Raw genomic sequence first — 16503 nt, 5'->3', positions numbered from 1 at the left:
CCTTTTTCTTCTTTGGGACATACCATGGTCTGTTTGTATGATTATGAGTATGATCCAATCCAGTAGGACTAGGAAGTTCTTGGCTCTTCTTGGACTTTTCCTTTTCCATATAAAATTTAGAATGATCAGCGTTCTAACAAAGAACCCTGTTGAGGGGCGCCTGGGTGGCACAGCGGTTAAGCGTCTGCCTTCGGCTCAGGGCGTGATCCCGGTGTTATGGGTTCGAGCCCCACGTCAGGCTCCTCTGCTATGAGCCTGCTTCTTCCTCTCCCACTCCCCCTGCTTGTGTTCCCTCTCTCGCTGGCTGTCTCTATCTCTGTCCAATAAATAAATAAAATCTTTAAAAAAAAAAAAAAAAAGAACCCTGTTGAATTTTTACTACCACTTCATTGAATTAATATATAAATATGGAAAAAACTGACAGTGTTACAATAAATCTATCTGTATTTCCCTATTCATGAACATGGTATATTTTTTCACATACCATCCTTCTATAATGTCTTTCAGTATAGTTTTAAAATTGCTCCATAAATATATGGTGCCTTTGTGGTTAGATTTATTCCTAGATATCTTTGTTTTGTGGCAAATGTATATGGTATTTTTAATTATATTTCTGTTGGCTAGGCATTTAGAAATACAGTTGATTTTCTGTTTTGATTTTTGTAACTAAATATCTTGCCAAACTTCTCTATTATTCTGTGTATGGATTCTTTGGAGTTTTCTATGTAGACAGTCATCTATAAATAAGGAAAGATCTATTCCATTCCAATTTTATATCTTTCATCTCTTTATAGCTTTATTGTAGGTCCATTCTAGTACAAATGTTTTAACAAGGTGCAGTGTTTAATAGGTATCTTTATCATATGATGAAGATAGCCATTTCACTAACTTAAAAATTACCTCCTCTTTTCTGTTTTTTTGGTCTAATAGTGCATTTTTTTGACGATTTAACCTATGAACGATTTTATTGTTAGTCTCTGGGTTATACTAGCTGGTTTATAAAAGGTTGGTTGATGGTGTTAATCACTAGTGAGCATTAGGAGGAGCACATGTAGAAATAGCAGGTACCCTCAAAAGAAGCCATCCTGGCAAACATAAAGGTGCCCAAGAATCATCAGATGAGTTTCTGCTGATTCTCATATACTCCCCCAGAGAGTTTGACTCAAATCCCTGCCCCTGGGTCTTGCCCTTGCTATTGCCTTTTCTGTTGTTTTCTTTAAAATATCTCTGTGTGTATGTATGTGTTTTATAGTTCTTTTAGGGATGTCTCTCTCTCTCCTATTTAGAGTTGTTTTTGAAGTTTTCTTTTCCCCATAGAGTCATCGTCATCTTTTCCTAGCTGCTTTTTTCTATTTATTCCTAGCTGTCAGTTTTTCTTATTAGACACTTTCTTCTGATTTCTGGTGATCCTCAGCTATCTGCTGATTTATGAGTGGAGCCATTAAAAAGCTGATGGAAGCTTTGTGTACTTAAATAGGGCTTGTTGTGGGTTAATGCAGGTAAACCTGGGGACTGCCATTTGTCCTTGTAATTAGTTCCTTTCTCTTGTGCTGGTCAGCTTTCCCAGAGAAGTCTCCTGGAGGGGATGGGCCTGGTCGCCAGTGTTCCAATAGCCCAATAGCCAGATAGGGCGTTTACAAACTTCCACTGAAGTCCCTCAGTTTCAGCAGAGTGCGCCACCCTCAGACCCTCTCCTGGGAGGGGGTCAGAGGGCTGAATGCTTCACCAGCAGACATTCCCACTCTTTCTGTTCTTGCACCCACTCTCCCCTCCCCTCCCGAGTTACCTAGTGCCCACATTTCTGTGTGTCTTGATGGGCTCCACAGGGTAAATCAGGTTGCCCCATAGCTTTTCACTACTGGTTTAGATTTGAGCTTTCTGAGGACTGTGAAGCCAGTTACTGCTTGTTTCCCTGCTTTCCAGCTCCCAACATTTTGCTGCAGTTTCTCCTCTTGTGTTATCTTTGGCTGTATTTTTGAAAAATCTCATTAATGCTGTTTCAGTAGCGTTTCAGGAGAGACTGGAGCCACATCCTTTTATTCAGTTTGCCATCTTTCACTAGATTTTACTCAACTATCTGTAAATAGGAAGTTCGAACCCTGTCCTTATTGACATTTTCTGTCTAGTGTGTAGATTTGATGTTCTGAAGCTGTGGTGTAATCAACCATTACTTTGCTCTCTGAATATTAGATACATAAGTCACTTCGCTTTCTTGTTTATTTTAGGCCTTGTTTCCAAGAAAATAAGAGCTTAGTCACTGAGTTAACAAAGTTAAGTCTCTCAAGGTAACAATTTAAAAGTCAGCAGGCAGCAATCCTGACTGTTCAGCAGGTGGTGGGGAAATTGCTCCGGGGGGGGGGGTGCCCCCCAGGGCAGAACACAGGGGCAGGGCAGTCAGTGCTTCCCCCCACGGGAGAACAAGTGGTCTCAGATGTCTTAAGGTGGAGACGTTGAATAGGCTGTTGAATAAGTAGTTCTGGAGGGAACACGAGAACGTTTTGTGGATGTAGATTTTCACCAAACCGATTTTGCTCTAATTTAGCTGTGGTGTGAGCTACTTTTATCTCCACCACAGTCTCCTTAGCCCAAGCCCCCCAGGTTTCAGCGGGACTTTCTGATCGCTTCCTCCCAGGTTCACCATCTCCCCAAGCAGACAAGGAGGTCATTCCTCTGCCTGGGAGTGACGGGAAGAAGGAAGAGTTGGCCAGGTGGGCAGGGCTGGCAGGACATTCTAGGAAGGGGCATCGTGTGGAAAACACAGAGGCGTGACAGAACGTGGCACATTAAGGAAATAGCAGATGGACTGACCTGCAGCCTTGGTTGCTACCGGGCCTTTGTAGGAAAGAGGTGTGCAGACATGGCAGGGTGTCAAGCCTTGTGGATCCAGCTTAAGAGTTCATCCCAGGGGCTGTCAGCTCAGGTGTTAGTGGATTTCAGTGATGACATCTTAATACTGTATTGAGGATAAATACACACACACAGACATTTTCCATATAAAAGATTTTCCAAGGTGCTGACAAATGAACCCTTATGATTTTGAGGGTAGTCTGCCCTCTAGGCAGAAGGTCAGCCTGTCTTACATGATAGTTATCCTCTGTAGCCATATTTTTAAATCTATTTTTTATGTAATCTCTGTGCCCACTGTGGGGCTCATACTCATGACCCTGAGATCAGTAGTCACATGCTCTATCGACATGAGCCAGCCAGGTGCCCCCCGCCACCACAGTCATATTTGAAATGAAATTTGTACAAGTTGTTTACTGCTTCAATTTCAGAAGAACATTATTATAGAACCTTTTTTGGTTTTTCTTATCAGGTTTTTCTAACCTGATAAAATGCAGTGATTGAGACAGAAAATATATGGCCCGTGGATTAGGACATATCAGTGACTTTGTGAACACACTAACTTGATAGCACCAAGAAGGTTTTGTTTTGTTTTGTTTTATGTTTTCATCTAAGTCAATGGCCTTTAACCTGTTTGAGTCTTGGAATCCTTAGCAAATCTGAAAGAAAGCTTTGGTCCCTCTCCCCATAAGGACTCCAATATACATGCCTCCTAATTTGCACAAAATTTTAGAGAATTCACAGCCACTTATGAACCCCTGCTCTAGGTTAAGAGTGAAAACCTAGCCACAGCCATCTGGTAAGGTACTCATCAAGGCCTCACATTTGTTATCCACAACCAAGTTAGTCCTGCCCTGTGAGCACCTGTTTTGCTGATTAGACATACACTGAGCCCCAACTTGTCTGCCATACTGGGTCAGATACAATACCTACCAAACTTTACAGTGCAGGTACATAATAAGAAATAACTACCTAGAGGTTCTAAGAATCCTCTTCTTTATCTTGCTGATGTTTCTGGATAGTTTTTCTGTTGATGTTAGAAACTTGCTACCAAAATCCTTCAAAGAACTGATACTAAGAGAAACACCCTCTCTAGAGGGCTCCTAGAGCCAAGTAAGCAATGAGCTTCCACCCACCCTGCTCCATGATTGGCTGTTTCATATTTTGTGAGCATAAGAAGAAAACAGAAACTTGATAGAGGCCCTTTTACAACTGTTTTTCACACATTTATATAAAAACAATCCCAAGTTATGGGAAAATGAGACACAGGGAAATGTTTGGAGCAGAACCTTCTTATCCACAAGGAATGGTGATGAATGGAGTCAAAAAAAGAGCTTAGAGTACCCATGTTGGAAGATTAAAAATGGAAATTCAGTTTCCTCTCAGAAATGGGCCTTGCATTGTGTCACTGGGCACAATGGAAATAGAAGCCAGAAGTCATAGTTTATTTTGAGAATGTTGAAGAACATTTGTCGTCCCCCATTAGCTGATTGTGTTATGCAGCACTGCAGCACTGGGGACATCCTAGAACTACACTTGTGCTCTGACCTCTACCATCGTATACCACCCGCACTAGGGAACAGTCTTTCCTAGCTGTTGCCATATATATATGTTCTTATTCCAATCTGATCCTCACTCATCCCCAAAATAATCAGCATGAACAGAATGAAGCAGATGGCACAAGCCTTCTTTGGCATACTGGCAGATCTGTATCACTCACTCAGTATTTTTAGAATCAAGGGGATTGAAAATTATGTCCTGAGATGTTTTGGGGGAAGACTTACTATCTCTCCAGGGTGACAGGTGTTGAAATATTACCATATTTAAGACTCAAATGCAATCTGTATGTCAAGTCACAGAATAGACTATCATCAGGACCATCCTATTGTCAGTTCTCTGTTAGGATTGTTGGTGGTTTGCCAGATATTAGAAAGTTAATCACGGGTCTGTTTTAAGGATGTGGCCAGAAAGCGCATCAGGTTTCAACCAAAGATTGGAATCAGCGGCAGCCAGTCAGTACTGGTCATGTACGTGGAGATGGGGGACGTTGTATTATCCCCACGGTTTATTTTTTTAAAAATAGCTGAGCTTTGATCCTCAGCCACAATGCATTTATAATCTGTTGAGAAAGACTATTTTTATAGGAGTTTGTGATAATAATGAAAACAGTGTAAATATTTATATTTGAGGGTCCACATTAATGAAATACACAGTTATGGTGAATGAAACGTTAAAACCATTTGAATTTGAATTCATCATTAAAAAAGACTTCCTGAAGAAATTAGAGTGTTGATTATCACATAATTAATTCAGTTCAACATTTGAGGACCAACTTTGCATTTAGTGTTGGTGTTGGACGAGGTGTATTTAACACATAGACCTAGAACACACAAAGTCTTGGAAAAAGACATTCATGAAATAAGTTAAATATGTATAAAAATGTTTCAGTGACATTTGTTCTTTGAAAGTTCCATGGGGAACACAGGGAGGAAATGTGTCACGTTTAAATAAAACATGCCATGTCTAAAAATCTCTGATTATATACCCACCATCTTTGAGGGGCCAAGCCAAGGAAAATGTAGGTAATGATGTCCATGACTGTTGGGCTCTGGAATCTAGGGAAGTGGCTGGAAAGTGGATCTGGGAAAATTTTATTTAGTGCTAAAGGGCAGGTACTCTTTTTTTTTTTTTTTTTTAAGTCTAAATTGAATAAATCTTACATTTCCTTCGTATTCTTGGTGTGTTGGTAAGCTATCAGCCAAAATTGGTATCTGTTGAGAAACAAAGAAGACTAATTTTTACCTGCAGTGTCATAGGTCTTGTCTGCATGTGTGAGCCATTTGTGTTCCTCCCACTGTGAATAAGTGATGGTAGGTTATGTAGAGGGAGAGAACTTGTGTTTTTCTCTTGTATTCATAGCTGGAGTGGCTAGAACCCTGTGCCAGTTGTGCAGCTGACGGCTTCTACTTTTAATCCCAGTGTTTCATAAACAACCTGTATTTGTGTGGTGTGTTTTTAGATTACCGTGTATTTCAGATCCCTCTTGTTCCAGTTGGTGGTCCCCAACAGTCCATTATATGCATCAGGTGGTGTCACAAACAAGGAGAACACACGCAAGATGTAGCGAACAAATGGGCAAGCTAGAATTTGAACTGGGGAATCTTTCCACGGTATTCATAGAGCAAGGGACTTGTTCTACATAAACCCCTCCCACGCTTCAGGGAGACACCTGAGGGTGAATCAGCACAGCTGGGGCTGAAGGAAAGCAGAACCTTGCCGTCTTCTCTCTCAGGTGTGACGCTGAGCTGTGCTACCGAGACCAGCAGCCACTAGCCACATGAGGCTACTTTAACAAAAATTTCAGTTTCTTAGCATCTCATTTTGAGTGTTCAGTAGCCATCATGTATGTGACATTTCCGTCATCACAGAAAGTTCTCTTGGACATACTGGTCATCTCTCATAAAGCAAGAGTGGGGAGAATGAACTTAGTGAAGTTGAAAGAAGTGTATATGCAGGGGATTGGTGGAAGGGAGAGAAAATCCTCCCACCAAGCCAGCTCTTCTCCTGAGGGACTGGTGCTATTTTGAGTTCAGCTATGATGAGAACAAGGAAAAGATGAATTTCAAACTTCATACAGTGTGTACATTTTAATCTTTTTTGATCTGGAGAGAACACAGAAATTTCAAGTGAATGAGTATATTCAGTGACAATGATAAACTCTATGGCTTTTATAGCTGGGCCCGTATTACGGCCAGACTTGGGCTGGACGAGAAGTAGGACACATCAGGAGACCTGGCAGCAAAAACTCGGCCACACAGGATAGCGTTCCTGGAAGGAGTCATTTTGTCTGTGGCCAGTTGTTGGGGATGCCTCAGGGGAGGGCTTTGGGCATGAATACATGGCAATACTGTGAGGGGACAAGGAGCTGGGGGAGAGGGGGTCGGTTCAAGTCACACTTGGTGACAGAGGAACAAGGTATGTGCGTGCTGCCATCAGAAGGAAGGTTTGGTGCCGAGATGCTGGCTGAGACGGCCCGTGTCCCTAGCTTTGAACCAGTGCGCATGTCCACTCTGAGGGTTCCAGGCAGGTGGGGCACCTCGGTGAGGGGTATGTGCCTGGAACTCTGACCAGACACTGAAAACATCTGAGCTAGCTGATGAGGAAAGCAGCAAGTTTGCTGCAGTTTTTGCCCATTAGAAAAGGAATGTTGGTTTTTCTGTGCACATGTGCTGTGAGCTGGTGTGTTTAAAGATGCTTCGATTGTTATTACAATAAAATTTCACCTAGCTAGACTCCAGCTCTCCGATCTGAAAGTAACTGTGAAAAGGTAAGTAAAAATTAACTTTTAACAATAAAGAGCAGCTCTAAAGACTGGGCGGTCCATGGAAGCCTGCAGGAAACAGGCACTTGAAGACCTGCTATGATTGGTCCCTTTACCCAGTGCTCTGCTTCCTTGGCAAAGCTCAGAAAAGGCTGGCCTGCATACAAAAGCTACTCCAGTGTGTTTAATGTAAACATAGAGTACTCTAATTTTTTTTAAGTATTGGCACTTGAAAGGTTAGCATCCACTTGCCTGCGAATTACTCTCTCGAGAAAAGCACAGGATTCTAGGTAGTCAGGGTGTGACTGCGTTGTTCGGGACCGCCTGAGACGTCAGCCTCCTCACACGGTGGTCCAGCAATAGAACCAGAAGAGCCTGGGTTTGAGCGACTTGCCTGGGTTGGAAGGGTGCTGGCGATTTTGGTTTGAGACAGGTTGAGATTGAGAAGGCAGCAGGCCCCCCTCCTGGAAGTGGTCTGCAGACACGTAGCTGGCCCTCCAGGGTGGGGCTGCGGAGTGAGGAAATGTCCCTATAAACCAAGGGGAAGAGATGAGGAGAACAATTCACTAGAGGATGCTACCTGTACCTCTGAAGGCAGCCTGAGCCTCCACTGTTTCCGGGAGAAGATTCTGTCTCCGCTCCGCACGCCCTGCAGCAGTGAGCTAACCTAGCTTTATTCACATTTTGTTGGCATCCTAGAGTTGAGACCTTCAGCCTGGTAGCCTTGCAAACAAATTAACTTGGATGTATACAAATTATTTCATCTCATCCCGTGGAAGTTTAAACAGGTGTGATAAACAATGTATGTTATGCTAACAACGAGCCAAGAGGAGGAGCGCATGGTTTGAATAAGCAGAGATGATTTTTGTTTCTGTAGCAGTAAAACACTCCAATGCACAGGGGAGGTGTTTTTTTGTTTTTTAATTGGTCGACTGAGTCTCCCACTGACCTGAAGTCATGATCTGAAGTAGCTAATACTGTGTCTATGGAAATAGCGGTCTCTGTCGAAGGGAGCGCGTGCTTCCTGTACCGTCGGAACACTGTGCGGCCTCCTCGCCAGTTAGGACTTAAGTGCTGAAGGATCGGTGGAAACGCACGGGGAGGAGGGAGACTTGGGGGCTGCACTGGGGCCATTTAAAGACACGTGTTGATTCTGGGTAGTTGATGCCGAACTAGTAGGGGAGGAAGAGCAGTTTTCAAATGGCTAATTCAAGAACACGGTTCCTCTGTTCCTCTTTCTGCAGATGGTCTGGTGATCCAGGATATGCGCCAGCTCTAGTGATGCACATTACCTTTCTGCTCCTGGAACCTCACCTGTGCCTCCGACATTCTCCTCCCAGCCCGAGACTGCATATATAAACTGGGATGTGGGAAAGCAGGAAGCAAAGCTCATGGTAACTGAGAGGCCCATATCTGGGTAGAACCAGGCCCAGGCCCACGACGCGGCCTCTCCCCTGACCTGGAGTTCAGGCTGCCGTGGCTCCGCTCATGTGCTCAGCACCATCCTTCTTTTTGTGCTTAAATGGCACAGCATTTGGTCAGCGCATCTGAAAAGGAAGGTGTGAGAAGTAAAGCCCATGGCCACCTATCCCTGCCAATTATGTGGCAAGACGTTCCTCACCCTGGAGAAGTTCACTATCCACAATTATTCCCACTCCAGGGAGCGACCTTACAAGTGCTTGCAGCCAGACTGTGGCAAAGCCTTCATTTCCAGATATAAATTAATGAGGTGAGAGGCTCTAGAAAAGGTATGCACTTTTACACATACCTTTAAATGGCTTAGCTAGCCCCCTGACCAGACACTGCGAAGGAAAATGGATGCAGGATACGGACGCACACTAGCCCCTAACACCCGTTTACTGTGGTTTTCTGTGACAGTGTTGCATGTAGCATCAGTTCATTCTTTTAACATTCTTTCCTGTGGTCCTATGATATGCCAGGCATAAAAACAGAGAGGTGAAAAGACCCATGCTGGAGAGAGAGTCATGCAAACAATTAAAATGCAGCGTAAGTTCTTTGACAGAGCTACGCAGGTGGAGGGAGCCGTTCTCCACAGCTTGATGAGGGCCGGCAAAGCTTCTCAGACAGGGAGTCCTGGGCTGTGACAGTAAGAATGACCAGGAGGTGGACAGAGAGGAGGTTCTGGGGAAGCCCAAAGCCTTGACCTTAAAGCACACAAGTACAGAGGGTAGCGGTGGAGGAGGGATGGGTGAGGCTCAGACTGGAGGCAAAAAAGGAAGCCACTCCTAACAGGCCTTATCCGCTGTCCTGAAGAGTTATTATTATTCTCCTGAGTCTAAGTGGTGAAACACAGGATTTTGATTAGGATGTTAGAAAGATGGTTCATAGTAATTTGGAGGAGAGAGAAGAGGCAAGTGGACAGCTGTGAAGTATGAGGTTACAGTCCGGGTCCTGATAGTGGGGTTGGAGACGAGGGGACATCTCCCAAGTGTCAGTTTATGAAGCTTTTCTCAACTTGGGAGCAGTCTGTCCAGCCTAACAGGTGGAATTCTGTTGGGTATACAGGTGTTGAGGATATGCATTTAATTGGATTTTTAAAGGCATCCATGTTACACGGATAAAAACCCCACGGTTTTAGCAGACCAGTCCCCCCCCTTTTTTTTTCCTAAAGAATAGTACATTTAGTCTGAATTATTTCTTGAACGACTGTTAGATGCTCACCTCCATGGGGGAAATAAATACATGAGCTATAGCTTCTGCCTCCAGAAGTTTTTATATCCTAGAAAAGACAATACCTACGTAACACCCCTCAGTTGTGCACTGGTCTTGAGAACGGTCGTCGAGCATGAATGTTGTGTGCTGCGTCTGAGGTCCACACACAGAGTCCCCACTACTGTGGGCTGCTTTGGATGCCTGGTTAAGGGAAATCTGTCGTTTGCCTTTCAACTTCAGAGCTCAACTTTCAGACCTACCACACAGATCAGAGTCAGAATTTGGCCAGAGAGGATTTCCCTCTGAGTGGTATTAACATGGACCACATTATTACTAAATCTTGGAGTGCCCTTGGAACGCACTTGGAAGTTTTAAAAAGACTAAATTATGCTCCTGGCCCTTTAGAATACCACTGCCATAGATTAATGTAATATGATCTCGTTTTTAAAATAAGCCTATAAACACATAGGTATTTTAAAATTCAAATGGGTACATAGGCCAACATTTAGTTGCCATAAATATGTAAGTATTGAGTGCCTACTGTGTGCACCGATATTGTTGCAAAGCCTTCCTGTTTTGCAACAAGCTGCTCCTGGGGATGCGGTGATTGTTCCCCCGCACGCCGGAACCAGCTGTTGCTGCAGGAAGCCCGCTGTGAGACTGATGGAGTGAATGAGAACAAGGCACGTATAGGACGGAACTACTGGGAGAAGACAGTGGAGCTGACAATTGGAATGACAAGAATTAGGCGGGATTACTGTGGTAGGGTGCACTGAGGTTTTCTGAAGCAGTTTGTTTAGGCGGTGGTAGTTCTGAGTAAGGGAAACAACTTGCCCAGGGAAGGGTGTGAAGGAAGGCAGAAACAGGCAGCCGTGCACCTTATGCAAGGACCCGCCGGCCCTGCATGGCCGCCAGCATGGCATGCCTCTCCGCCCCAACAGCGGCCTTAAAACCGAATGGAAGAGTGGTGAGATGGTGGGGATGCTTTCGGCTTTTGGTTTTCAGTTTTTACGACAGGCAGCATTCCCTCCCATTTCCCTCAGTTGCAACAAAGGCTCCATTTTATCAGCAGAGTTTGGAGAAAAGAACTTGCTTAACTAGAGAAGAGAATGTGGGTCCCAGTACAGCAACCAGGAAAAGCAGGTGGAAACAGCAACAGGCAAGAAGGAAAGATGATTTGGCAAGGCCGGTTGGAAGTCTTAACGTAAGCAGGGACCCTGGAGGAATTCTGAGATCACTGGCACGGCCCAGGTGCCACACTTGGCGCTGCCTAAAGCACAGACTGAAACTGGTGGTTTCATGGGCTGTGAGGCAAGAAGAGAAGTTGAGGGAGGGAAACCAGTTGAAGTAATTTCAGCTATAAGCTGATCATGTTCTGGATTGGCTTGTTGCATGATGAGTAAGGGATCAATTGAAAGGGGGAAGAATTGGATGCTAGGCAAAGGAGAGAGTCAGAAATTCAGTGGAATTGCTCAAGTAGACTTTGGTCAACCGGTGCCTTTCTCACAGGTAGGAGTAGGACAGTCCAAGTTGTTAACTTGCCATTGATCTGTCTATCCATGGGAGATTAATGGAATCTAATCAGATCGCAGTCCTCCACAAAGAAAAAAAGGGAGAGAGGCATGAATAGAAGAGCCCAGGCAGAGCTCTGGGGGCCCTATTCACTAGTACTGGACGAAATCGAAAATTGTTAAAATGCCAAGTTTGTAAATCATTCACCCTCACATCTATTCTTGATGATGTATCTATAGATATCTTGTGTAAGAATGGGGTTGTTTGCCCTCTAACTAGGCTTGGAAGACCCCATCTGCAGTGTATTTCAGCACATGTGGAACATGGGGCCACAGCGTTCTTTTCCATCTCTCAGATGCCTATTGCACTGGCTGCCGTCCCTCCATGTTGTTTGTACAATGGTACATAGCCCTGTGAATGTTGAGCTCTGGTGTCGTGGAGGGAAGGGGTGGAACTTCCTTTTCTTTCTATCCCCTGCACAAAGTCAGCTGATTTTTTTTAAGGGAGAGAGGAGGAGATAGAAGGTTTTGCTTTATTTTTAAGAAAATGACAGTTTGGCTCAAATCATCTTTATATTTTTGAACTGGCTACTGTAGACCCCTTACCAATTCTACCTCTAGAAAAGGATCAGGAATGGACAATCTAGGGTAGAAAGTTGGGTGAAAGGCATGATTAGTACACTTTTGACTTAAATCCTTTTCTTACAGAAATGAGTTGTTAGAAATTCTTTTGTATCCAAAGCCACAAGTTCAATTGCATCTCAGAGGCGTGCAGCCCTGTCTTCAGTTCTTCAAGATCCAGCCTACTTCCTGGAGGTCACTGGTAATTTCACTGGCAATTCAAAAGGACTTTTTCTAAAAGGGCTAAACTGCTACAACAGTTGAAAGTTTTTCTTTGAGCTTCCGGGACAAGCCATAGTCATCCTAGTTGATCTGAAATTTCAGAATACTGGTTTTATATTTGTAAAGCACAGATCAGTTCTGGAAACCATCACAGTTCCATTTCTGTTGTAGTTCCACTGATTTCCTAAAATCTAAACTCTGTTGGTTTTTAAAAACTTAGTGATATGAGGAAATCCTATCAATTAAAGTTCAATTAAAACTTCAGTCATCCTTAAAACTTAAAGTCCATTTTAATAAGTAAGTGTATCATATAAAATGCCAAGCCCTGTATGTTAGTTTTCCTTCTAAAATAGAATCCGTAATGACAGCTTGTGGCTTGCCGGTACGACATATGTTGCTTCACGTCCATTTTGACAGTTAACTCTTTGAGGTATTCTGTCTTTAGAGCCTCTGGCGCCAGGGGCTGCACACCTCTGAAATGAGAGCTGATAGGAAAGTACTAACTAGAGGAATGGAGATGGAAGTGTAAGGATCTCCTAGGCATGAGGCTCAGGCTCAGAGCACAGGCAGTGGGGTGGTGTTCTGGGTCCAAGTGAACACTTTCTGAGGATAAGGATAGATTTTTCAGTGTTATTTCTGTGGCCTGAATTTTTTGCCTCAATCAATAAAGACCAAGCAGGAATTATATTTAGGAACAATAACCTAAAATCTGGGAAGGGAGTGTGAGGGGGGCCTGGGGTTCTGTGTAGAAGGTAAATTGGGTCACTTTTGAAAATTCAGTAATTTCCAAAGAGCACAGAATACCCATTTAACCACCTCTTGAAAATCGCATTATTTTTAAATGTTTGTTTAGAAATCTTTGTATAGATGAGGAAAATATGTTCTCATTTTTTTCTCACATATTTCTGAATATGTTTTTACAGGTATGAAAATTGTATTAGACCTTTAATGTAGTGCCTGTTTTTTTTTTATTATAAAGTTATATATCCGTAGAACCTGGGAAACACAGAAAAGCTATTTTCTAAATGAAAATCTCTTAAGCCAGCACCTAGAGAAAGCTAGTAACATTTTTGTATCATCCCCACACATTTGACTATTAAAACTGAGTCTAATGAAATTTTTCCTTCTGCTCCTAGGCACATGGCTACCCATTCGCCCCAGAAATCTCACCAGTGTGCTCACTGTGAGAAGACATTCAACCGGAAAGACCACCTAAAGAACCACCTCCAAACTCATGACCCCAACAAAATGGCCTTTGGGTGTGAGGAGTGTGGGAAGAAGTACAACACCATGCTGGGCTACAAGAGGCACCTGGCCCTCCATGCGGCCAGCAGCGGCGACCTCACCTGTGGGGTCTGTGCCCTGGAGCTAGGGAGCACAGAAGTGCTGCTGGACCACCTCAAAGCCCATGCTGAAGAAAAGCCTCCCAGCGGAACCAAGGAAAAGAAGCACCAGTGCGACCACTGCGAAAGATGCTTCTACACCCGGAAGGACGTGCGGCGCCACCTGGTGGTCCACACAGGCTGCAAGGACTTCCTGTGCCAGTTCTGTGCCCAGAGATTTGGGCGCAAAGACCACCTCACTCGACATACCAAGAAGACACACTCACAGGAGCTGATGAAAGAGAGTCTGCAGTCTGGAGACCTTCTGAGCACCTTCCACTCCATCTCTCCCCAATTCCAACTGAAGTCGGCTCCGTTGTCTCCTTTTCCTCTAGGAGCTCCTGCACAGAACGGGCTTGCAAGTAGCTTGCCAGCTGAGGTACACAGCCACCCCCACAACCCCTCGGATCAAACCTCCCAGCCTGTACAACCGCTGCCAGAGCCCCTGGCCCCCCTCCACCCCGTAACGTCTCCTAGCTCTCCTCCCCCTCCCCTCCAGAATCACAAGTACAACACCAGTTCTACCTCATACTCCCCACTTGCAAGCCTGCCCCTCAAAACAGATACTAAAGGATTTTGCAATATCAGTTTGCTTGAGGACTTGCCTCTGCAAGAGCCTCAGTCACCTCACAAGCTCACCCCAGGTTTTGATCTGGCGAAGGGAAGTGCTGGTAAAGTAAACCTGCCCAAGGAGCTACCTGCGGATGCTGTGAACCTCACAATACCTGCCTCTCTGGACCTTTCCCCCCTGTTGGGCTTCTGGCAGCTGCCCCCCCCTGCTACCCAAAATGCCTTTGGGAATAGCACTCTCACCCTGGGGCCTGGGGAGTCTCTGCCCCACAGGTTAGGCTGTCTGGGGCAGCAGCAACAAGATCCCTCACTAGCCATGAGCACCATGAGCCTGGGCCAGCTCCCCCTTCCTCCCATTCCCCATGTTTTCCCAGCTGGCACTGGCTCTGCCATCCTGCCTCATTTCCATCATGCATTCAGATGACTGGTTTTTAAAGCGTACTTTTCTTATTCTGGAAGGTGTTTTAAGAAGCATTTTAAACATCAGTTATAATAATACAAAGATTTGGAAAGCAGGACTGAAATATGGCTTATTCAGTGATGACTGGCTTGAGATGAGAAGAGTTCTCGAACTGCATGTATTGTGCCAATCTGTCCTGAGTGTTCATGCTTTGTACCAAATTTAATAAGCAAGTATTCTTTAATGGAACTGCAAATATTGTCATAACCGACATCCAAATGAGGGCTGCTATATATAGGTGTTTGTCAAATTGAATTTAATCGTAAGCCATGATCATAATAATGTTAACTAATTTTATGTGGCACTGCCTAGTAAGGGAACTATGGAAAGGTTTGGATTTCTCCAAAATGGGAGAATTTTTAAAATAAGAAAATAACCTTTATATTGCATATTATAACTAGGCTGTGTATTTCTTTTCAGGGATTTTTCTACCTTCAGGGTTGGATGTAGTTTAGTTACTATTGCCATAGCCAACCTGTAGTTTTACAGAAACAATTTCTTGTGGAATAATAGACGTCTCCATTTTTAAAAAGCATTTTAAATGTAGTTTGAATATTTTCCACAAGATGCTACAATGTGAGTTATCACTTCATTTATCTTAAAGACTAAACTGGTTGTCAGTTACATCTGACAGAAAAAAAAAAATCACTGTGTAACCAGGTTAAGTGGTAAAATAATCCAGGCGTCAGTCAAAAAAAGCATTTTGCTGACTTTAATATTGATTATATTTTTTAACAGGAATTTAAGAAAATATTACTGGAATTTTAAAATATATATATATTAAACAGGAATTTTCTTTGCTCTGGCTTAAAATACTACTCTGCTTAAGTATTATTTTTAATCACCAATAAATGCATTTTAAATTCATCATTTAAGTCAATATTAGTTTTATTCAAAAAGGTTAACATTTGCAATGTAACTATAATCGATGTCTTGAATTTGGTATCTAATGAATTTTAAAAATATAAAACCTAACCTTTTTTTTTTAAAGCTCCTTTGTCTTTTGTGTTTAGAGGCTTTCTATATGAAGATATATCTTACATATAATAAACTCTACAAATCCTGCACACTTGACTGATTTTTATATACAACTACACCCGCGTAACCACGGAGAGGGAGATTAAAACATCCTCAGCTCCCTCACGCCCCCTCCTGGTCATTACTTCCCCCACAGAAGCTACTATTCTGACTATCCAGCATCTATTAGGAGCTACCTTTTTTTTTTTTTTTTTTTTAGTAAATTAGGATTTAAGGTGGAAGCTCATATGCTTAAGTTCCTAGCACTATTAGCTTATTTCTAAAAATTACTCATACATTTGGATCTTTCCATAATATTATGTAATTTATTTCTGATGTAAAGTCAGAGTACTGGCTACTAGAGTAGCCATGGTAGCCTGGGCTATCATGTTCCAGTTTTATACTGGTCCTTACAATTTTTAGTACAAATTAGAAATTTTCCTATTCCTTATTGGTATTTCTTCAGAAAGTATTATGACCCTTTGAATCTGACAAGCCTGTTTATTTTTGTTTCACCTCTAATGAAGGTGGGAGTGGGTGGAGAGAAGGAAGCCTTGAGTACCTCTGCCTATCAAGGAAGCCTACTGGCCAGTGTGAGAAACCCTGGCCCACAGCCCTTACCAGTGATGCCTGGGACCATGTCAGGCAGCAGACAAGTGACCCGGGGCGGGGCTGTAGTATGTGGAACTGACATGGTAGAGCCTTAAGGTACAGTCTAAGCTGGAAATGAGACAAAGGGATAAAGGTTATCTCTTCAGTAGGACTCCACTGGGATGCCTACCTCCATTCCTATATCTTCTCTTACCTCTCTGAGAGAAGGCGATCTGCTAGAGCATGAGGAGAGAGAGTACTGTCTCACCTTAGCCAAATCGCCCAAGATCC

At 43.4% G+C, this 16503-nt stretch overlaps 1 protein-coding gene across 19 annotated transcripts in view; it reads left to right on the top strand.

Moving 5' to 3' along the window:
* Positions 1–15671, top strand: part of PLAGL1 (PLAG1 like zinc finger 1) — a 111421-nt gene extending 95750 nt beyond the window's left edge. For 12 of the 19 annotated variants that reach the window (XM_034669231.1, XM_034669238.1, XM_034669232.1 and 9 more), the window contains 2 exons: positions 8410–8894; positions 13329–15671. In XM_034669231.1, coding sequence (XP_034525122.1) covers positions 8743–8894; positions 13329–14568 — 1392 coding nt within the window. In that variant the 5' untranslated portion in view covers positions 8410–8742 and the 3' untranslated portion in view covers positions 14569–15671. Of the gene's footprint in view, positions 1–8409; positions 8895–12057; positions 12173–13328 lie in introns of those variants that run through there. The other 7 variants (XM_034669242.1, XM_034669245.1, XM_034669243.1 and 4 more) reach the window with 4 other exon arrangements.
* Positions 15672–16503: the final 832 nt, after the last annotated feature.

The sequence above is a fragment of the Ailuropoda melanoleuca genome, chromosome 10 (assembly GCF_002007445.2).
Source record: "Ailuropoda melanoleuca isolate Jingjing chromosome 10, ASM200744v2, whole genome shotgun sequence".
Taxonomy (NCBI): Eukaryota; Metazoa; Chordata; class Mammalia; order Carnivora; family Ursidae; genus Ailuropoda; species Ailuropoda melanoleuca.
Note: the sequence above shows the minus strand (reverse complement) of the source record. Positions and strands in the feature narration are given on the sequence as shown.